At 38.4% G+C, this 24257-nt stretch overlaps 1 protein-coding gene across 3 annotated transcripts in view; it reads right to left on the bottom strand.

Moving 5' to 3' along the window:
- The window catches only part of OSBPL1A (oxysterol binding protein like 1A), a 360414-nt gene that overhangs the window by 190992 nt on the left and 145165 nt on the right, over positions 1 to 24257 (bottom strand). For all 3 annotated transcript variants that reach the window (XM_037806384.1, XM_037806381.1, XM_037806383.1), the window contains 4 exons: positions 11222 to 11283; positions 11076 to 11120; positions 10147 to 10220; positions 9962 to 10025 (listed from right to left, as the gene is read on the bottom strand). In XM_037806384.1, the coding sequence (XP_037662312.1) occupies positions 9962 to 10025; positions 10147 to 10220; positions 11076 to 11120; positions 11222 to 11283 (245 nt within the window). The remainder of the gene's footprint in view (positions 1 to 9961; positions 10026 to 10146; positions 10221 to 11075; positions 11121 to 11221; positions 11284 to 24257) is intronic.

Genomic DNA, 24257 nt, shown 5'->3' with positions numbered 1-24257 from the left:
TGTCCCCCTGGAACAACTAATAAAAAACCAGGAACAACTAGTAAATAATCTGGAATAACTGCGAGGGGATAAACATAACGGTCCACTCATCATACACCACCTGAATTCGGAGGAATGCCTGAGATCACAGCAGATCCAGGTTGGGAGCCCCCTCCCCACCATGGCCCGGACTGCAAAGACTCGCAGTGCTAGAGAACAGCACTCTCCCAGCAAGCGAATATAGCTCAGCTGAGCTCCAAATGGGGTTTTAATTAACAAGCCTGGACTGCTCAATATAAGCTACAAATCCCCAGCAAGCAGACAGAGGCTTTTGGTGCAACTGACCTTGGAGAGCCAGAAGATGGCCGCGGACTGACTCTGAAGGGGGCTTTCTGTCCCTTTTTTGGCTCAGTGGAGAAAGCCTCAGCCGTTTTCAATTCCTAGTGCCCTAACCATACAAGGGTGGAGATAGCACAGGTAGAGAATCTATTCAAACATAAATGACCTCTCCCTAGAGGATGTGTTTTCCCTACAAGGAAGAAGGTGGTGTCAAGTTCTACTACCCCGCCTTCCATTCAGAACCAGACCCCAGAGCCTGGGGGAAAACAGTCATGAGCCACACCTCTTTACACCAGTCTGGAGCTACAGGCTGACAGGTGCCACCTGCTGGGCAGAAAAGCACAGTGACATGAGGCCTCACAGGGTGCATAAATCTTCTAAGACAAACCCTCAGGGAAATGTAATACCATTGCCTCCTGCTGAGACCTGAGCCCGTTCTGGTCTGGGAAAACCTGATTGGGGTAACCAAGGAAACCAGATGCCTAGACCACAGAAAACTATAACCTACACTAAGAAAAACGAAGTTATGGCCCAGTCAAAGGAACAAACTTACACTTCAACTGAGATACAGGAATTTAAACAACTAATACTAAATCAATTCAAAAAGTTTAAGGAAGATATGGCAAAGGAGATGAAGCATATAATGAAAACACTGGGTGCACATAAGGAAGAAACCGAAAGTTCTAAAAAACAACTGGCAGAATCTATAGAAATGAAAGGCACAACATAACAGATGAAAGACACAATGGAAGCATACAACAGCAGACTCAAGAGGCAGAAGAAAACACTCAGGAACTGAAGAACAATGCACCTGAAAGCCTACACACAAAAGAACAGATAGGGAAAAGAATGGAAAAATATGAGCAACGTCTCAGGGAACTTAAGGACAAAACGAAATGCAGGAATGTACATGTCATTGGTGTCCCAGAAGGAGAAGAGAAGGGAAAAGGGGCAGAAGCAATAATAGAGGAAATAATCGATGAAAATTTCCCATCTCTTATGAAAGACATAAAATTATGGATCCAAGAAGCAAAGTGTACCCCAAACAGAATAGATCTGAATAGGCCTATGCTAAGACACTTAATAATCAGATTCTCAAACTTCAAAGATAAAGAGACAATCCTGAAAGCAGCAAGAGAAAAGCGATCCATCACTTACAAAGTAAGCTTGATAAGACTATGTGTGGATTTCTCAATAGAAACCATGGAGGCAAGAAGGAAGAGGTGTGATATATTTAAGATACTGAAAGAGAAAAACCACCAACCAAGAATCCTATATCAGGCAAAAATGTCCTTCAAATATGAGGGAGAGCTTAAAATATTCTCTGACAAACAGACAGTGACAGAGTTTGTGAACAAGATACCTGCTCTACAGGAAACACTAAAGGAAGCACTGCAGACAGAAAGGAAAAGTCAGAAGTGAGAGGTCTGGAAAACAATTTTGGGAGATGGTAGCACAGCAATGTAAGTACACTGAACAAAGATGACTGTGAGTATGGTTCAAAGAGGAAGGTTAGGAGCATGTGGGACACCAGAACGAAAGACGAAAGATAAAGACTGGGACTGTATAACTCAGTGAAACCTAGGGTGCTCAACAACTGTAATAAAAGGTACAAATATGTTTTTACATGAGGTAGAACAAATAAATGTCAACATTGCAAGGTGTTAAAAATAGGGTGCAATTGGGGGGAAAATACAATCAATGCAAACTAGAGACTAATTTTAACAGAAACATTGTATTATGCTTCCTTTAATATAACAAAGGCAACATACCAAAGCTAAATGTATTTGGAGGGGGCGCATAGAGGAAGTGTATGGGACTCTGGCATTGGTGATGCTGTCTGACTCTTTATGCTACTTTAGCTTAATGCTATCTTTCCTTTTGCTGCTTTCTAGCTGCCATATTTGTTTTTTTGTCTCTCTTTTTTCTTTTTCTTTTCTCTCTCCACCTTTTTTTTACTCTTCCTCCTTCTTTGCGGAAGAAATGGAGATGTCCCTATATAGATAGCAGTGATGGTGCTGAATAAATACATGACTATATGGGGAACCAACAATTGTTTACTTAGGACAGAATGTATGGTATGTGAACAAAATTGTCTTTAAAAAATGGAAAAAAAAATGAGTTAATGAAGAAACCCCGAGGGCACTGTATTGAGTGAAATAAGACAGACATATAAGGACTATTATTGCAGGTCTCACTGATATGAACTAATTATAATATGTAAGCTCATAGACATGAAATATAAGTTACCAGGATATAGAACGAGGCTAAAGAACAGGGCATGGTTGCTTATTATGAGCAGAACGTTCAACTAGGGTGAACATAAATGTTTGGAAATGGACAGAGGTGATGGTAGCATGTTGTGAAAACAACTAACAGTGCTGAATGGCGTGTGAAGATGGTGGAAAGGGTAAGCCCAGAGTCATGTATGTCACCAGAAAGAAAGTTGGAGGTTAAAAGATGGGAATTATAAAACAGTGACTCCTATGGTGGACAATGCCTGTGATTAACTGTACAAATATTAGAAATCTCTCTCATGAGCTAGAACAAATGTATGACACTATAACTAGAAGTTAATAATAGAGGGGCATATAGGAAAAAAAATATACCTATTGCAAGCTATGCACTACAGTTAGTAGTATTTTAACATTCTTTCATCAACAGTAAGAAATGTACTATACCAAAACTATGAATCAATAACGAGGGGGTGTTAGTGGTATGGGAGGATAGGAGTTTCCTTTTTTTGTCTTTATTTCTTTTCTGGAGTAATGAAAATGTTCTAAAAATTGAAAAAAAAGTTAATTGTGGTGATGGATGCACAGCTGGGTGATGGTACCATGGGCAACTAATTGTACACTTTGGATCTTTGGATGATTGTATGGTATGTGAACAATCTCAATAAAACCTAAAAAAAATTTTTTTAAAAAAGGAAGACATTAAGACATTCCCAGATAAAAAGCTGAGGGAGGTTGTCACCACTGTATCTACAGGAAATGCTAATGTGACCTCTTTAGAGTAAAAGGAAAGGACACTAGGCAGCGGAACGAAATGACAGAAAGAAATAAAGACCTCTGGTAAACGTAACCATTTAGATTACCATAAATACCAGTACTATTGTATTGTATTTTTTGACATGTACCTCCACTTTTTACTTCTTAGAGGTTCAAAAGTCAAATGCATAAATAGTAATGATAAATCTATGGTTTGGGAAATAACAATACATAAAGGTATAATTTATAATAGGTACATCAACAAGGTGGAGGACAAAAGGGGACAGGAGCAGGTAGGTATAAGATTTTGAAGTTAAGTTGGTATCTGTGCTGGTTTGAATGTATTATGGCCCCCAGAAAAAGCCACATTGTTTGATGCAATCTTTTGGGGCAGACATATTAGTGGGGATTAAGTTGGAATGTTTGGATTAGTTTGTTTGCATGGGAATGCGCCCCACCCAACTGTGGGTGATAACACTGATGAGATATTTCCATGGAAGCATGGCCCCACCCATTCAGGGTGGGCCTTGATCAGTGGAGCCATACAAATGAGCTGACAAACAGAAGGAACTCAGTGCAGCTGTGAGTGATATTTTGAAGAGGAGCTACAGCCAAGAGGGACACTTTGAAGAAAGCACAGGAGCTGCAGATGAGAGACAGTTTGAAGACAGCTGTTGAAAGCAGACTCTTGCTCTGGAGAAGCTGAGAGAGGACAAATATCCCAAGTGCAACTAAGAGTGATATTTTTGAGGAACTGCAGCCTAGAGAGGAACATCCTGGGAGAAAGCCATTTTGAAACCAGAACTTTGGAGCAGACGCCAGTCACGTGCCTTCCCAGCTAACAGAGGTTTTCCGGACACCATTGGCCATCCTCCTAGTGAAGGTATCCGATTGCTGATGTGTTACCTTGGACACTTTATGGCCTTAAGACTGTAACTGTGTAACCAAATAAACCCCCTTTTATAAAAGCCGATCCATCTCTGGTGTTTTGCATTCCGGCAGCATTAGCAAACTAAAACAGTATCAAATCAAATGTGATTGTAATAAGTTTGGGATATTAAATTTAAGCTCCATTGTAACCACAAAGAAAATATATGAAAAATATAGAGAGAAGAAATTGGAAGGGATTCAAAATGGAACATAACAAAAAAATCAAATAAAATGGAAAGTAGGCATTAACGGAAGAATTGAGGGACAAAAAAGACCGTTTAGCAAAATGGCAGAATAAAATTCTGAATTATCAGTAGTACTTTAAAATGTGAACTTTCCAGTCAAAAAGGAGAAATTGGCAGAATGGATAAAAAAGTTTGACTAAACCATATGCTGCTTATAAGAGACTCACCTTAAAGACACAGGTGGGCTGAAAGTGAAAGGACAGAAAAAATATACGAAATAAACAGAAAACAAAAGAGAGCTGGATAAGCTATACTAATGTCAGATAAAATAGACTTTAAGTCAAAACAGTTCAAAGGACAAAGAAGACTACCATACACTGATAAAGGGGTCAATTCAACAAGAAGACATAACAATTACAAATATATATGCATCTGTTCCAGTTTGCTAATGCTACCATTATGCAAAATACCATAAATGGATTGGCTTTTTTTTTTTTTTAATTTTTATTTTTTATTTTTTTTGAAATTTTTTTTTATTGAGATATATTCACATACCACGCAGTCATACAAAACAAATCGTACTTTCGATTGTTTACAGTACCATTACATAGTTGTACATTCATCACCTAAATCAATCCCTGACACCTTCATTAGCACACACACAAAAATAACAAGAATAATAATTAGAGTGAAAAAGAGCAATTGAAGTAAAAAAGAACACTGGGTACCTTTGTCTGTTTGTTTCCTTCCCCTATTTTTCTACTCATCCTGGATTGGCTTTTATAAAGAGGGTTTATCTGGCTACAAATCTACAGTCCGAAAGCCATGAAAATGTCCAAATTAAGACATCAATATGAGTATACCGTCACCAAAGGAAGGCCAATGGTGTCCAGAAAACCTCTGTTAGCTGGGAAGGCATGTGGCTGGCATCTGCTGATCCCAGGTTGTGTTCCAGCGCTCCTCTCAGCTCTTGTGCATTCTTCAAAATGTTGCTCTTGGGGCATTTGTCCTCTCTTAGCTTCTCCAGAGCCAACACTGGGCTAGCATCTCCAAAGTGTCAGCAAAAGTTTGCTTTCAGCAGCTGTCTCCAAAATCTCTCTCTCAGATGATCTCTAAAATGTCACTCTCAGCTGCTCTTTTATAGGACTCCAGTGATTAAATCAAGACCCACCCTGAATGGGCATGGTCCATATCTCCATGGAAATAATTCAATCAGATATTTCACCCACAGTTGGTTGAGTCAGATCTCCATGGAAACAATCAAAGGATTTCAACCTAATCAACACTAATTCGTCTGACCCCACAAGATTGCATTAGAGAATATGGCTTTTGGTGAGACATAACATATCCAAACTGGCACAGCATCTAACAGCAAATATGAAGCAAATACTGACAGATTTGAAGAGAGAAACAGACAGGTCTACATGAACAGGAGACTTCAATACACCAATTTCGATAAAGGATAGAACATCTAGACACAAGATCAATAAGGAAATACAAGCCTTGAATGACACTATGAAGCAACTAGACCTAACAGACAAATATGGAACACCTTATCCAACAGCAACAGAATAGGCATTCTTCTTTAGTGCATATGGATCATTTTCACGGATAGACCATATGTTAGATCACAAAATAATTCTCAATAAACTTAAAAATATCAAAATCATACAATGTATCTTCTCTGACCATAATGGAACACCCATAATTAATAAGAAAGGGAGAACTAGAAAATTCATAAATATGTAGAAATTAATGCACTTGTAAACAACCAATGGGTGAACAAAGAAATCAGAAGGGAAATTAGAAAATATCTTTAAGTGAATGAAAATGAAAAGACAACATTCCAAAATTTATGGGATGCAGCAAAGGCAGTGCTGAGAGGGAAATTTATAGCTCTAGATGCTTACATTAAAAAAAGAAGGAAGCTCTCAAATCAGAGACCTAACCTCAAAAAATGGAGGATATAAAAAAAGAAAAAACTAAACCCAAAACAAGCAGAAGGAAAGAAATAACACAGATTAGAGTGGAGATAAAGGAAACAGAATAAAAAAAAATAGAGGGAATTTTAGAAAAGATCAATAAAATTAGCAAACCCTTTGCCAGACTGACAAAGAAGAGAGACACAAGTAACTAAAATCAGAAATGAACAGGGATACATTACTACTGACCCTATGGAAATAAAAAGGACTATAAGCAGATACTATGAACAACTGTATATGACTAAATTAGATAACCTAGACGAAATGGACAAGTTCCTAGAAACACACACTACACTGACTCAAAAAAAAAGAGAGAAGATTTCACCTGACCAATAATAAGTAAAGAAATTCAATCAGTCATCAAAAACCTCTCAACAACAAAAAAAAAGCCCAGGACTAGATGGCTTCACTGGTGAATTCTATCGAACACCCCAAGAAGAATTAATACCAATCCTGCTCAAACTCTTCAAAAAAACTGAAGAGGGAAACTCCCTAACTCATTTTATGAGACCAACATTACCCTAATAACAAAGCCACAGAAAAAGAAAAGTACAGACCAATATCCCTTCAAAATATAGATGCAAAACTCCTCAACAAAATACTAACAAACCAAATCCAACAGCACATTAAAAGAATTATACACCATGATCAAGCGGGATTTAGCCCAGGTATGCAAGCATTGTTCAACATGAGAAAATCAATTACTGTAATACAACACATTAATAGAAGGAAGGAAAATACCAGATGATCATGTCAATTGACAGAGAAAAGGCATTTGACAAAATCCAGTACCCATTCATGGTAAAAACACTTAGATAACTAAGAATAGAAGGAAATTTCCTCAACATGATAAAAAAATATATGAAAATTCCACTGCTATCATCATACTCAATGATGAAAGACTACAGAGTCAATGCAATCAAAGTTCTAACAGCCTTCTTCGCAGAAATTGAAAAGTCATTCATCACATGTATATGGAAGGGTAAGGGGCCCTGAATAGCCAAAAACATCTTTAAAAAGAAGAAAGTTGGAGGACTCACAATTCCCAATTTTAAGACTACTACAAAGTTACAGTGGTCAAAGTAGCTGGTACTCACACAAAGACAGACATAGACGAATGGACTCAAATGAGAGTCTGATAGACCATCATATATGTGGTGAAAACCTTGTGGATCACACTCCCTTTATCTAGTGTGCGGATGGATGAGTAGAAAAATGGGGATAAAAACTAAATGACAAATAGGATGGGATGGGGGGATGGTCTGGGTGTTCTTTTTTTACTTTTATTTTTTATTCTTATTCTGATTCTTTCTGATGTAAGGAAAATGTTCAGAAATAGATTGTGGTGATGAATGCATAACTATATGACCATACTGTGAACAGCTGATTGTATACCATGGATGACTGTATGGTATGTGAATATATTTCAATAAAACTGAATTTTAAAAAAAAAAGATTCACTGGGTTATACATTCCTATGTTTTAACCTCCAACTTTCCTCTTGGTAACATACATGACTCTAAACTTCCCCTTTCCACCACACTCACACACCATTCAGCACTGTTAGTTATCCTCACAATAAAGTGCCACCATCACCTCTGTTCATTTCTAAACATTTAATTCAACCTAAACATTCTGCACATATTAAGCATCCGCTCCCTATTTGTTAGCCTCATTATATATTCTGGTAACCTATATTCCATATTGTATGTCTATGAATTTACATATTATAATTAGGAATTCTGTATTTTGTGTATGATCTTTCTCTAAATCTACAAGTTCTCTAATTAAAAGAGAGAGAGAAAAAAAAAAAATCCAGGCATTGGGTAGGACTACTGTTATTAAAAAGCAATGGTAGGGCAATTAGGCAAGAAAAATAAATAAAGGTCACCCAGATTGTAAAGGAAAGAGTAAAATTATCTCTATGCAGATGACATGATTTTTATGTAGAAAATCCTAATGAATCCACAAAAACTATTAGCACTAATAAATGAGTTAGCAAGGGTGCTGCATACAAGATCAATACTTTTTAAAATTAGTTGTATTTCTACATACTAGCAGTAAACTGGAAATGAAATTAAGAAAACATTTCCTTTATAAGAACATCAAAAAAGAATAAAATACTTAGAATAAACTTAACCAAGGAAGCACAAGACTTGTACACTGAAACCTAAAAACACTGCTGAAAGAAATTAAAGGAGACCCAAATAAATGGAAAGACATCCATGTTCGTGAATTGGAAGACTGAATATTATTCAAATGGCAACAGTCCCGAAATTGATCTACAGATGCAACACAATACCCTCTCAAAATCCCACTGATTTTTGCTGTTATTTTTCAGAAATGGACAAGCTGGTTCTAAAATTTATATGGAAATGCAACGGACCTAGAATAGCCAAAACGATCTTGAATTAAAAAAAGAACAAAGCTGGAAGCCTCACACTTCCTTCCCAATTTTAAACTTACTACAAAGCTGCTGTGACCAAACAATGTGGTACTGACAGAAGGATAGACATACAGATCATGAAATAGAAAAGAGAATCCAGAACTAGACCCACACATCTGTGTGATTCAAAAGCGTAGGCTTCAAGCAGAAAATTACATAAGAAACTAAAAGTTGTCAAACAAGGTCAGGTGTAACTGCAGGAACTAATCAATTCAAGGAAAGCTCAAACGCTAAAGCTAACATTTGGAGGGGGTACAATCTGTTTATTTAATTTTTGTTTTAAGGAAGATTTGAGTGAGATGAAGGACTCAACTGAACCTGTGGTATTAAACTGATGGGTCAAGAGCAGGAACAGAAGAGGATGGCCAGGATTTCATCAAACAGAAGAGACTGAAAGACAAGAAGGGTAAGATGAGGGAGATGGTCCAGTGTGAAAGGAGGAAGGGGTACGAGGACACTGCCGGGGCCAGCCTGTGTGAGTAGGCTGTACTGCTGGAGTAGTGACTCACTTTGTGACTCCCCAAGGGGAGTACTGCTTGTCCCCTGGGAGCCTTCCCACTGAGTAAGGCAGATGTGGTGCTGAAAAGAACAGAAAGACCACCATGGTATACTGACAATCCTGAAGGATTTGAAGAAAAAAACAATGAAGTACATCTAGGCTCTAGTCTTACACCAATCTCTAAAGAGGGGGGAAAAACTTGCTTATTCTCCTGGCTGGTAAAAGTAAAACAGACAGAAGTGAATATGGAGAACCTAAGAATCCTGATTTTGTCACAGATTTTATTTTAGCTCAGAATTACCCATTTACCCATAAGCACATATGTACATGCATACACACACACACATAAAATATTAAAAAGCTCTGTATAAATGTTTTTGTGTCATTCATCCATATGGAGATTATCAAAAGTTGATTATATATTTCCTCTCAAAAACAGAGATTCCACAACTTGACTTGTTATCAATTTTGGAAATAAAAATATATTCGAGTGCTTTCTATACAGTTCCATAGAGCCTGAGATTTTACAAGGCACCTTATCCAATGACTTGGAGCAATCACTTGCAGAACTCATTTCACACTTGGAGCAGAGGATAAGCGACTCATCCTACCGTGCATACTGCTTGAGTGAGGTGTTTGCATCCCTGGCGATAAATATTATGCACTGCATCAGGCCTTCAAAATAAACATTAAATTATTAAGACATAGAGAAAAGAAATGTGAGACATTTTAATTTTTCAAAATTGAGATACTGAAATTTAATAAGTACTGTATAAGGATCATAAGTAATACTTACTGTTTCCTATACCATGAAAGGACTCCATGTTCTAACACTACCCAGAACAACCTCCAGCCGAAAAATCTTGAACTCTACAGGAAACATGAAGAAGTTTTTCCCAAGCTGATACTTCTAGGTACAAACAATCGACTGATAAAAATAATTAAGTTATGACAGTTACATCTGAGTCTTTCATCTAGACCACTGAACATTAAAAAATGACCAACAAGAGCTTAGGTACTGGATATAGTAACAAAAACATACCACTACAGGAAAAAATGTCAAAAAGATGAGAAAATAATGAATAATAGTTTATATTCCAGATAACAATATTCAGGAATATGTATGGGAAATAAGCCAGTTGTGGCCTTCAAAATCCTGAATGAACTTCCAAAAAAAAAAAAAAAAAACAAAGAGAGACCTATCCCAAATTGATTTTATACAAAATAAACCTGCATGGAGATAAATATATTGATGGCGTGCTTACAATGCAAAAGAAATTGTGTGCTCTAAAATCGTTAATTCCAGAAAATAAGTGAACTCCAAAATTCATGGTAATTTTTAGAATCAGAAGGATTTTATATGTGAGCTTCCACAAGCTTTGTGTAGATTCAAATATTAATTTCCTCATAGGTCCTTCATGGTTCAACATTTATAACAAAAATAATACTGCAATTCTATGATTAAGGGAGAAAAAAAATGTCTTCCTCCCACTGTTCCCTATAAACTTGATCACCTGAAAGTATTAGATTATCTATGCAAAAGAAAGTAATTTGTACAACCAGTGGAAGCCTAATGAAGTCTAGTAGTATAAAAATGATTTACAACATAAGATCCAAAATGATTAAATTACACATACTTCAGAAATGATTTTAAAAAATAACAAAAAATGAGCAACTTAAAATTCTTCTTTCCAGTTTTATCATTTAAAAACCATCCCAACCTACCTTCCAGAGAGGACCTTCATATCGTGTCAATGCTTTGTAGATGACCTATTAAGGACATGTTTTCATTAGCAATGTATCTATATATTTGAAGCATTCTACAATTTTTTCTGAAAGTTATTACACAAATTTAATACATTATTACATACCTTATTACCAGTGAGCATGTGTTTCATTTCAGCACCCTGGGCAAGATCGAGAGGCTTCTGATCTGTGTAATATATAAGGGAAAAGAGCCATCAAGAGCTGGAGTGTACTATGAGATTGGTGCCACAATTGCAGCACATAATATTCTTTCAACCGTACCTTTTCCATCTCTCCCAAAATTACCCATCTGAAGTTGCCACCTCAATTCTTTATGGCCACCTTTTCTGTAGCTAATTGTTAGGGCAGCAACTCAGATTAACCTCAACACTCTGCACAGGTTCTACAGATCACTCAATTTTCTTCATTTAAGCCATTGTATTGGTTTCCTAAGGCTGCTGTAACAAATTACCACAAATTTAGTGATTAAAATTTATTATCTTACAAGCTCTGGAGGTTAGAAGTCTGAAATCAGCTTCACTGGGCCAAAATCAAGGTGTGGCGGGCCTGTACTCCTCTGCAGGCTCCAGGGGAGAATCCACTTCCTCCCCTTTTCCAGCCTTCAGAGGCCACCCGGATTCCTGACCTCATGGCCTCTTCCTCCATCTCCAAAGCACATCACTCCATCCTCTGCCTCTTCCTCACACCTTCTCTCCAGATACTCTGCTCTCCTGCCTCCCTCTTCTAGGGACCCTTATGATGACAGTGGGCCCAGCTGAATAATTCAGGATGAGCCTCCATCTTAAGAGCTCTACTAGAATCACATCTGGGGGAGGGGGCATTATTCTATCTGCCACAGCCACTCTGAGTCTACTTCACTTGAGAAGAGGTAGCAGAGAGCTCCAAAGCTAAGGGGGTGGGTGGTAGTCCACAGGACAAAAGGAAGAAGTGATAATGGGGAATAAGGTCAGCAGGCTATTATGTTCACTTTTCTCAACCTTATAAATGCTAGTTAGCACTCTATGTTTTGCCATAAACAAAAAAAAAAAAAAAAAAGAAAGAAAAAGAAACAACCAAACAAGATCTCCTAAAATCAACTTCCTTCTAATTGCTAGAGAAACAAAAGCTACGCTTAAAAAAAAAATCTTTCAAAATAACACATCAGATTGGAATTCTGTTTATACAATAAGGTTCTATATTCTACCAAATAATCTTTTTATAAATATCAAACACTTGCCCAACTTTTTGGGCAAGTTGTATAAATACCTACTAATGAGAGTCTACGGTGTACCAATTACTGTTTTAGGCACTGGGGATTCAGCAGTGAGCATGGCAGGAAAATACTGGAGGGCAGAGGAGGTCATACAAGGAGGTAGAGACAAACAATACATTAATAGAAAAAAGACATTTCAGATAACAAACCATGCTATGCAAAGATTTTTTAAATTAATGATGTGATAGAGAATGACTGGGAGACCACTTTAGATTGGGGATGAGGGGCTGAATCAAGAAAGGCCTCTCTGAGGAAGGGATGTTTAAGTTGAAGAGAAGGTGCAGGGGAAGGGGCTTCCAGCAGAGGAAACAGCTAACGCTAACGCCCCGAGTAGGCACAATTCAACAAGCAAGAGATAAAGTCAAAGTGGGAGACAAAGGCTGCATCAGGTAAGGGCTTTGGAGGCCAGACCTCGGTGAGCCAGAAGAAAGAGTTTGGGTTTTATTCTAAACAGGATGGAAAGCTGCTAAAGGGTTTTAAGCAGAGGAGTAACGTGATATGACATAGGTTTTAAAATTCTGTCAAAATGTTAAAAATATTAGAAGATAATGGGGAAATCTGAACTCTGGCTATTCCATGATTTTAAGGAATTATTATAATATTTACAATAGGATAGGGATATTGTGATTACTTTTTTAACAGCTTTATTAAGATACAATCTACAACCCATAAAATTCACCCATTCAAAGTGTACAATTCTACAGTTTTAGCATATGCACAGAGTTTTGAACCGAGGTGTAGTTACGTGTTGTTTTTTTTTAGGATCCCATATATTTTCTAAATATACTGAAGTGTTTACAGAGGAAATGGCAAAATGTCTTAAATTGTTTCAAAATAATACAAGGGTAAGAAGTGAGTGGGAAGAGATGCAATGAGAGGGACCATTATTGGTGATATGTGAAGCAAGGTGATGAGCACATCAATTAATTATACTGTTCTGGGTTTTAAGCTCCTACGGTTTCCATATTTAAAAAAAATCATGTTTTAAAAGATTACTATGGCTGCTGTGTGGAAAATGGCTTGTAAATGTGGGCAAGGGGAAAGCAGGGACACTGGTTACAAAGTAACAGCAATATTCCGGGTGGAAATAATGGAGGTTTGGATTAGAGAATGAGCAGGAAAAGTGGAGATGGTGGTAATGATGGAGAGCAGTGCATGGACTGGAGATTTGTTTAGGAAGTAGACTTACAGATCTGCTGACAGACAGAACTGGAGTGATCATATATTACTTCTCTAGTGGGGGGAAAAAACTTTTAAAAATGTTAACTGAGAAATTAATAACTGGTTTAGTTTTGTCTAGTGAGCACATAGGAAGATATCTTATAAAGTTCTGCCAACTCGGTGTTATTTTCCTTCTATCTACAGGGTGCTTTTGAGAAATTATTCCTTTAGGCAGAGAGGAAGATGACAATGTGATTTCTTTCATAGACTTGTGCCTTAATACCAAAAATAAATTCTGAACTTATGCCAAGTAGATGAAATCCCAGTACAGCGTCCTCATTTCTGGATTCAATGTCTAAAGTGCCTGGCTCGGAAAAATTCAATAAAATGCTTTTATTGAATCAAATAGCCTCCCTATCTGGATGGGCACCATAACCTGCCATTTCATACCTGCACATCTCATACCAGCAACCTCAAAATAAAGTACAAAACAGGAATGGTTCAAAATTTTGACTCATACAGATATGCCCCTTACTGGGAAAACTCAATATTATAAAGATGTCAATTCTCCTAAAATTAACTTACGTAAAATGCAATTTCAATTAAATCAAATTCCAAGAGTATTTTCTTAGAAGCCTAAGGAAATTATTTTAAGTCTCATCTGGAAAAATAAACAGATAAGAATATCAAAGAAAATCCTTAAAAAAGAAGTAAAGGGGAAACTTTATCAGACATTAAAATACTATTAAAAAAACAATGATTGAAAGTTCAATACTAGCATGAACTTTCATGAGGCAATGAAACAGAATAGAAACAGGGAAAGAAAAATTCTTAAAAGATATGAGAAAGGCATGACAAGACAATGAAAAGGGAAAGATTCCTTGGTAACAGGTGTAAAGGTGATGAACACCGGGGCTCACATCCTAGCATACACTCTCACGTCACCTTTCCTGCTCAGACCCCTCCAACCACACTCTCAAGATCCAAGGTCCTTATCATGGCCCATGAGGGTGGCAGGGCAGGGCCTCTGGCTACTCCTCTAACAGACCTGCTTTAGGCACCCTGGAAGCTTTTCCTCCTCCTCCAAGAGGCCAAGTCCTCGCCTACCTGAGAGCTTGTGCACCTGCTTTCGTTTGGTCTTGAATGCCCTCTGCCTCGGCTTACTCCCAGATCCAATGCAGCTCTGGGCTCAAAGGCACTTCCGAAAGGCCTTCTCTTACACCCCACCCGAGAGAGCAATGCCTCACCACTTCATCACTCTTATCCCCTTCATCCTATTTTATTTTTCTGCACATCACTACTTGGCATTATCCGTGAATTTGTTTTCATCTCTCTCCTCCCACCACAATATAACCTTCCAGAGGGTGGAGACTATTTTGTCCACTGTAGGATGTCCAGCACGTACAACAGTTCTTAGCACCGAACAGAGGCACAGCATTTGCTGAATGAATGAATGTGATCACAGGTAAACCGGAAGAAATGAGAATGGATTATTTACCAAATCTCTTCATAAGCTGAGAAATGTCAGACAAAATCAGAGAGGAGAATCCACAAATTTGATTTAAAATTTAAAACATCCATGTTTTTTTAAAAGAAAAAGAAAAAAAAGACCAAGAAAATTTAGTTGGAAAAACTGAAATAATCATTTCCTTATCACTGGACTTTTGGTTAAGAAAATTACATTATATCTACTTGGAAGTACTATCCAGAAGGCAACAAAACTAGGGGCCATGAAGATTATGCTCCTGGGGCAACATGGAAAACCACTGATGCTCTACATAAAGTGAGATGTTGGTATGTCAACTCTATTACAGCCCATAACTAAAAGGAGCAGTAGACACCCTCTGAGCTGGGGACCAGCCCACAGCAGGCCCTGTTCCCCGAGCACTGCCCTCCCCACACACCCCTAGGTGAAGCCCCAATGCTCATATCTGCACCCCATGCCTGCCTCGCTGCCCAGTGCACTGTGCCAGAGGTAGATACCTAACCCTTGCATGTCCCCTCAGGTCGTCTCCCCTTGAAATTTAAAACTGAGGCTAAGTGATCTTGGTCTACTAAACAGAGTTTGGGTGGCCATCTTCCATCATGTATGCTGAAAAACAAAAAAGCTGGTCTGCTAGGAGACAGAAACCAGAGAGCATCAATGAGAGAAAGACAGACATACAAGGAGGAGCAGCTGCCTAGGTTCCTAACAGCTTTCTGCTTCCTGCTTCCATTCTTTCTGCTTCCTGATCACGTTTCCTGCTTTGGAATGCCATGAGTTACCTCTACTCTTGTATTAATAACACCTTCCCTTTCTTTTGTTTATATTCTTGGGTGGGTATATACTACTGAAAACTTTAAAAACACTCTAAACTACCCACAAAGAACATTAATGACTAAAAACTAAGTCTTTAGGTTTTTGGGTAATAAGTGAATACACCATTGTGGTGTGTTTATTTTACTCATTTCTAATAAGCATTACTTTCGCAATGCTAAAAAAAAAAGTGCTCAAAAATAGATATGAAAATAGATTAGAAGGATTTACAGTATACCTTTTATCCTTGTGGTTCTCATGTTGTCAATAACCTGCCCTAGATAAGCCAGTTATCACATTACTAAATTTATGGCTGGCTGGTCTTGTTAAAGAATGTAAAATCAACCATGGTCATTAAGTCAACTAAAAATAATCCATACATGTAACATTTATGAAGTACTTATGGCATGTCAAACCTTATTTTAGGTTCCAGAAGGACAGAAATAAATGATACAGCTCCACCTGCAAAGAGCTACCAGGTAGGTGGTTACGGAAGTAACAGACAATTACAAAACTGTATAACATGGTCTTAAAAATGGCAAGGATTTGACGAGGACTCTTCTGAATGCATCCTGCCATTCATCCATCACTTACTCCAGGGTAAGCACCTTCGCCTTCTTTCTTCTCTAACTGGAAAAAAAAGTTGTATCTTCACTGCCTCCTCCTTTTGTACACCCTGGAGGGGGAGTCTCTACGAGGATCTCTGTGTGTTACTAAAGCTAACCAGCCAACCACCAGTCTTTATCCTATGCCTTACCAAGCAATTGGGGACCAAGATGTCAGTAAGTCAAATGCTGATTTTCCAGATATTCCATTTCCCTAATTTATCAAATTTATTACCTATGTTTTTTAACAAGAAGATAATAACAGCTTTACATATATCTTCAAATCTGGTTACTAATGTAAACAACAGAGTAAAAGTATATTTAAACATCAATAATCAACATTTCAGTGCTTATAAGGGAAGATTTTTTTTTTTCCAGTTTTGACTGACACTTCTATAGAAATGTTTAGGTTAATTCTTATTTCTTTCAGATGCTGTTGAATTTAAATTTTGAGGAAAGAATCATTATAGACCACCACACAGAAAACATTACCCATGCCTTTGGTAAATTGGACAACACAAGAAATCATATTCTTAACATCAATTTCTGGTATGTGACTCTTTTAGCACTTTTAGGATTCTTCTGCCTAATTTCCCAGGCAAGAAAAATAATAGTTCTTATCTAATAATTAGTAGATAAAATTTAAATTATGTAATGTGCTTGCTCCCATTGCTATGTAGTCCATCAACACCATTAGTGGAACTTCTGGGAAGATGGCAGATTATGAGAGGCAGAGCAAACTTCTCCTCCATGAAAAAAACTACATAAAGGGCAGAAAGCACCCGAGAACAGCAGTTTCAGGGATGACTGTCCCTGCAGGGACCTCTATAGCACATAGTGGGGACGTGGACAGAGTAATGGACACACTGCACCTGAAAGGATGGGGTGAGTCTGTTTGGCCAGGACTGCCGGGGACTGGCAGCTGGAGCTGGCCACCAAGCACGGGAGGGAGTAGCTCTTCACACCCCGTGTGCACATCTCAGCAGTTGGCTAGGGAGATAACCCTTCACAGCCCCACAGCCGAGAGCTCCCATGAGGGAACTCAGGATTCAGCAGACTTGAGGTGACTGCATTTTCTCTTCCCTCATGGAAGCCTGCAGTGTGTGCAGGCAAGAGGCAGGGCAGCAAGGATGCCACACAGAAGCTCAAGGAGCCCCCCCACAACCCGACAGACTGGCAGGCACAAGGTGGACAGGGACTACAGTGCATTTGACCCAGAGGATAAGACATGCAGCAACACAGCCCGCAGAGGGATCCACTAGGAGGCCTGGGAACCACAGGACCACTGTGCCCTTGAGCGGATTCCCTGCTGAACAGCAAAGGGCCCACCCCCCCACCCATAGGGCTGGCAGTCTCCAGTGCACAGAGAGAACATGTGCTCTAATTGCCTTTCCATCCCTACCCTGTACACAGGTGAAGTTTGGGGAGAGCTGGCTTGAGGGTGAGACATGGCTCAAGAGCATCACCTGCTGGAAAAACAGGGAAAGTGCACTCCAGCAAGCTGCAGTTCTGTGAAATTATATATAAATGCTCAAATTATCCTGCATATCTCAAAATAATCTTATCAAGATAAGCAAATGCCACAAGGCCAACAGAAAATTATAAAGCACATGAAGAAACAAGAAGATATGGACAACCCAAATGACCAAGTTAAAAATCTGGTGGAGACAGAGAACTTATCAAAGAAAACACACAAATCTCCAAAACAACTTCAATGAATTGGCTAAGGACATAAAGGACATCAAGAAGATTCTAAAAAAACATAAAGAAGAATTTGAAAGAGTAAATTTAAAAAATAGCAGATCTTAAGGAAATGATAGCGTTGATCAAATTAAAAATATACTAGAGACATATAACAGCAGACTTGAAGAGGCAGAAGACAGATTAAGTGAACTAGAAGACAGACAATAGAATGCAAACAAAGGACAAATGGTGAAAAAATCAAAAAATTTGAAATGGATCTCAGGGAAATGATGGACAATGTGAAATGCACAAATATAAGAATCATTGGTGTCCCAGAAGGAGAAGTGAAGAGTAAAGGCCTAGGAAGAGTATCTGAAGACATAGTTGGGGAAAACTTCCTAACCCTGCTAAACAACATAAATATGCACATCAGAGATGCCAAATAACTCCAAATACAATAGAGCAACCACACAGAGGACCAATAAGGAAATAAGGATGTAAACAATGTGATAAATGCATTAGACTTAACAGACATATATTGAGCATTACATCCAAATTACCAGAATACACTTTCTATTCTTGCGCTCACTGAACACTCTCCACAACAGAACATATGCTGGGGCATAAAACAAGCCTCAATTAATTTACAAAGAAATTATTCAAAGAACATTCTCCGACCATAAAGCAATGCAACTGGAAGTCAATAACCACCAAAGAACCAGAACATTCACAAATATGTGAAGGTTAAACAACACCCTCCTAAATGATCACTGGGTCAAAGAAGACATTGCAAGAGAAATTGGTAAATATCTAGAGACGAATGAAAATGAGAATAAAATATATCAAAACCTATGTGATGCAGCAAAGGTGGTGTTGAGGGGGAAATTTATAGCTTTAAAGACGTACATTAAAAAGGAAGAAAGAGCTAAAATCAAAGAACAGAACAAGTGAAGAAGGCAGAGAATGCTCAGCAAACTAACCCTAAATCAAATAGAGGAAAAGAAATAACAAGGATTAAAGTAGAAGTAAATGATATGGAGAACAAAAAACAATAGAGAATCAATAAAACCAAAAGTTCTTTCTTTAAAAAGATTAACAAGATTGACAGACCCATAGCTAGACTGAGAAAGTAAAAAACAGAGAAGACACAAATAAATGGAACCAGAAAGAGACAGGAGACATTATTGTAGATCCTGAAGAAATTTTAAAAATCATAAGAGGATTCTATGAACTATACACCAATAAACTAGATAATTTAGAGGAAATAGATAATTTCCTGGAAACACATGAACAGCCTAGACTGACATGAAAAGAAACAGAAGACTTCAACAAATGAATCACAACTAAAAAGATTCAATCAGTCATCAAAAAGCTTCCTACAAACAAAAGTCCACGGCCAGATGGCTTCATAGGGGAATTTTATCAAACTTTCCAAAAAGAACTGACACCATTCCTGCTCAAACTCTTTCAAAAAATTGAAAAAAAAAAAAAAAAAAGGGGAACACTAACTAACTCATTTTATGAAGCTAATATCACTCTAATATCAAAACCAGAAAGATTCTAAAAGAAAGAAAAACTACAGGCCAATCTCCCTAACTAATATAGATGCAAAAATTCTCAACAAAATACAGGCAAATCGAATCCAAAGGCACATTAAAAGAATCATACACCATGACCAAGTGGGGTTCATCTAGGCATGCAAGGGTGGTTCAACATAAGAAAATAAATCAATGTAACATAGTACATTGACAAACTGAAAGGGAAAAATCAAATGATCATCTCAATAGATGCTCAAAAAGCATTCAACAAAATTCAGCATCCTTTTTAGATAAAATCATTTCAAAAGGTAGGAACTGAAGGAAACTTCCTCAATATGATGAAGGGCATATATGAAAAAGCCACAGCCAGCATAGTACTCAATGGTGAGAGACTGAAAGCCTCTCCCCTAACAGTGGGAAGGAGACAAGGATGCCCACTGTCACCACTGTTATTCAACATTGTGCTAGAAGTTCCAGCCAGAGCAATACAGCAAGACAAAGAAATCAAACTGACATCCAAATTGGAAAGGAAGTAGTACAACTGTCATTATTTGCAGATGATGTAATTATATATTTGGAAAATCCTGAGAAACTGATGACACAGCTACTTGAGCTAACAAAAAACTCAGCAAAATGGTGGGAAATAAGATTAATATGCAAAAGTCAGTAATGTTCCTATATACTAGAAATGAACTAACCAAAGACACACTAAAAAAAAAAAAAAATTCCATTCACCACAGCAACTAAAAAAATCAAGTACCTAGGAATAAACAGAAACAAGGACATAAAAGACCTCCACACAGAAAATTGTAAGTCTTTACTAAAAGAAATACAAAAGGACTTAAATGGGTGGAAAGGTATTCCATGTTCATGGATAGGAAGGGTAAACATTGTTAAGATGTCAATTCTATCCAAACTCATCTACAGATTCACTGTAATTCCAATCACAATTATAACAACCTACTTTGTAGACTTAGAAAAGCTATTTATCAAATTTATTTGGAAGGGGAAAGGGCCTCAAATTGCCAAAAACATTCTACAAAGAAGAACAAAGTGGGAAGACTTATACTTCTTGACTTTAAAGCCTACTGTAGAGGGAGGTGGGGCAAGATGGCGGACTGGTGAGCTGTATGTTTTAGTTACTCCTCCAAGAAAATAGGTAGAAAGCCAGGAACTGCGTGGACTGGACACCACAGAGCAATCTGACTTTGGGAATACTTCATACAACACTCATGAAAACGTGGAACTGCTGAGATCAGCGAAATATGTAAGTTTTTGTGGCCAGGGGACCCGCACCCCTCCCTGCCAGGCTCAGTCCCGTGGGAGGAGGGGCTGTCAGCTCAGGGAAGGAGAAGCGAGAACTGCAGTGGCAGCCCTTATGGGAAACTCATTCTACTGATCCAAACTCCAGCCATAGATAGACTGAGACCAGACACCAGAGAATTTGAGAGCAGCCAGCCCAGCAGAGAGGAGACAGGCATAGAAAAAAACAGCACAAAAAACTCCAAAATAAAAGCGGAGGATTTTTGGAGTTCTGGTGAACATAGAAAGGGGAAGGGCAGAGCTCAGACCCTCAGGCTCATATGCAAATCCCGAAGAAAAGCTGATCTCTCTGCCCTGTGGACCTTTCCTTAATGGCCCTAATTGCTTTGTCTCTTAGCATTTCAATAACCCATTAGATCTGTGAGGAGGGCCGTTTTTTTTTTGTTTTGTTTTGTTTAATCCTTTTTTCTTTTTCTAAAACAATTACTCTAAGAAGCCCAATACAGAAAGCTTCAAAGACTTGCAATTTGGGCACATCAAGACAAGAGCAGAACTAGGAGAGCTCTGAGACAAAACGCTATAATCCAGTGGCTGAGAAAATTCACTGAACACCACAACTTCCCGAGAAAAGGGGGGTGTCCGCTCACAGCCATCATCCTGGTGGACAGGAAACACTCCTGCCCATCGCCAGCCCCATAGCCCAGAGCTGCCCTACACAACCCAGTGTGACGGAAGTGCTTCAAATAACAGGCACACACCACAAAACTGGGCGTGGACATTAGCCTTCCCTGCAAACTCAGCTGATTGTCCCAGAGTTGGGAAGGTGGAGCAGTGTGAATTAACAAAGCCCCATTCAGCCATCATTTCAGCAGACTGGGAGCCTCCCTACACAGCCCAGCAGCCCAGAACCGCCCCGGGGGGACGGCACTCACCTGTGACATAGCACAGTCATCCCTCAACAGAGGACCAGGGGGTACACGGCCTGGAAGAGGGACCCACTCGCAAGTCTCAGGAGCCATACGCCAATACCAAGGACTTGTGGGTCAGTGGCAGAGACAAACTGTGGCAGGACTGAACTGAAGGATTAGACTATTGCAGCAGCTTTAAATCTCCAGGATCACCAGGGAGATTTGATTGTTAGAGCCACCTCCCCTCCCTGACTGCCCAGAAACACGCCCCATATACAGGGCGGGCAACACCACCTACACACGCAAGCTTGGTACACCAATTGGACCCCACAAGACTCACTCCCCCACTCACCACAAAGGCAAAGCAGGGGAGAACTAGCTTGTGGAGAACAGGTGGCTCGTGGATGCCACCTGCTGGTTAGTTAGAGAAAGTGTACTCCACGAAGCTGTAGATCTGATAAATTAGAGATAAGGACTTCAATTGGTCTACGAATCCTAAAAGAACCCTATCAAGTTCAGCAAATGCCAAGAGGCCAAAAACAACAGAAAATTATAAAGCATATGAAAAAACCAGACGATATGGATAACCCAAGCCCAAGCACCCAAATCAAAAGATCAGAAGAGACACAGCGCCTAGAGCAGCTACTCAAAGAACTAAAGATGAACAATGAAACCATAGTATGGGATACAAAGGATATCAAGAAGACCCTAGAAGAGCATAAAGAAGACATTGCAAGACTAAATAAAAAAATAGATGATCTTATGGAAATTAAAGAAACTGTTGACCAAATTAAAAAGATTCTGGACACTCACAGTACAAGACTAGAGGAAGTTGAACAACGAATCAGTGACCTGGAAGATGACAGAATGGAAAATGAATGCATAAAAGAAAGAATGGGGAAAAAAAATTGAAAAAATCGAAACGGACCTCAAGGATATGATAGATAATGTAAAACATCCGAATATAAGATTCATTGGTGTTCCAGAAGGGGAAGAAAAGGGTAAAGGTCTAGGAAGAGTATTCAAAGAAATTGTTGGGGAAAACTTCCCAAATCTTCTAAACAACATAAATACACAAATCATAAATGCTCAGCGAACTCCAAATAGAATAAATCCAAATAAACCCACTCCGAGACATATTCTGATCACACTGTCAAACACAGAAGAGAAGGAGCAAGTTCTGAAAGCAGCAAGAGAAAAGCAATTCACCACATACAAAGGAAACAGCATAAGACTAAGTAGTGACTACTCAGCAGCCACCATGGAGGCAAGAAGGCAGTGGCACGATATATTTAAAATTCTGAGTGAGAAAAACTTCCAACCAAGAATACTTTATCCAGCAAAGCTCTCCTTCAAATTTGAGGGAGAGCATAAATTTTTCACAGACAAACAAATGCTGAGAGAATTTGCTAACAAGAGACCTCACCTACTAGAGATACTAAAGGCAGCCCTACAGACAGAGAAACAAAGAAAGGACAGAGAGACTTGGAGAAAGGTTCAGTACTAAAGAGATTCGGTATGGGTACAATAAAGGATATTAATAGAGAGAGGGGAAAAATACATATGACAAACATAAACCAAAGGATAAGATGGCTGATTCAAGAAATGCCTTCATGGGTATAACGTTGAATGTAAATGGATTAAACTCCCCAATTAAAAGATATAGATTCGCAGAATGGATCAAGAAAAATGAACCATCAATATGTTGCATACAAGAGACTCATCTTAGACACAGGGACACAAAGAAATTGAAAGTGAAAGGATGGAAAAAAATATTTCATGCAAGCTACAGCCAAAAGAAAGCAGGTGTAGCAATATTAATCTCAGATAAAATAGACTTTAAATGCAGGGATGTTTTGAGAGACAAAGAAGGCCACTACATACTAATAAAGGGGGCAATTCAACAAGAAGAAACAACAATCATAAATGTCTATGCACCCAATCAAGGTGCCACAAAATACACGAGAGAACCACTGGCAAAACTAAAGGAAGCAATTGATGTTTCCCCAATAATTGTGGTAGACTTCAACACATCACTCTCTCCTATAGATAGATCAACCAGACAGAAGACCAATAAGGAAATTGAAAACCTAAACAATCTGATAAATGAATCAGATTTAACAGACATATACAGAAAATTACATCCCAAATCACCAGGATACACATACTTTTCTAGTGCTCACGGAACTTTCTCCAGAATAGATCATATGCTGGGACATAAAACAAGCCTCAATAAAGTTAAAAAGATTGAAATTATTCAAAGCACATTCTCTGAACACAATGGAATACAATTAGAAGTCAATAACCATCAGAGACTTAGAAAATTCACAAATCCCTGGAGGTTAAACAACACACTCCTAAAAAATCAATGGGTTAAAGAAGACATAGCAAGAGAAATTGCTAAATATATAGAGATGAATGAAAATGAGAACAC

Source organism: Choloepus didactylus, chromosome 16 (genome assembly GCF_015220235.1).
Source record: "Choloepus didactylus isolate mChoDid1 chromosome 16, mChoDid1.pri, whole genome shotgun sequence".
Lineage (NCBI taxonomy): Eukaryota > Metazoa > Chordata > Mammalia > Pilosa > Megalonychidae > Choloepus > Choloepus didactylus.
This window is presented reverse-complemented; position numbering and strand designations above follow the sequence as displayed.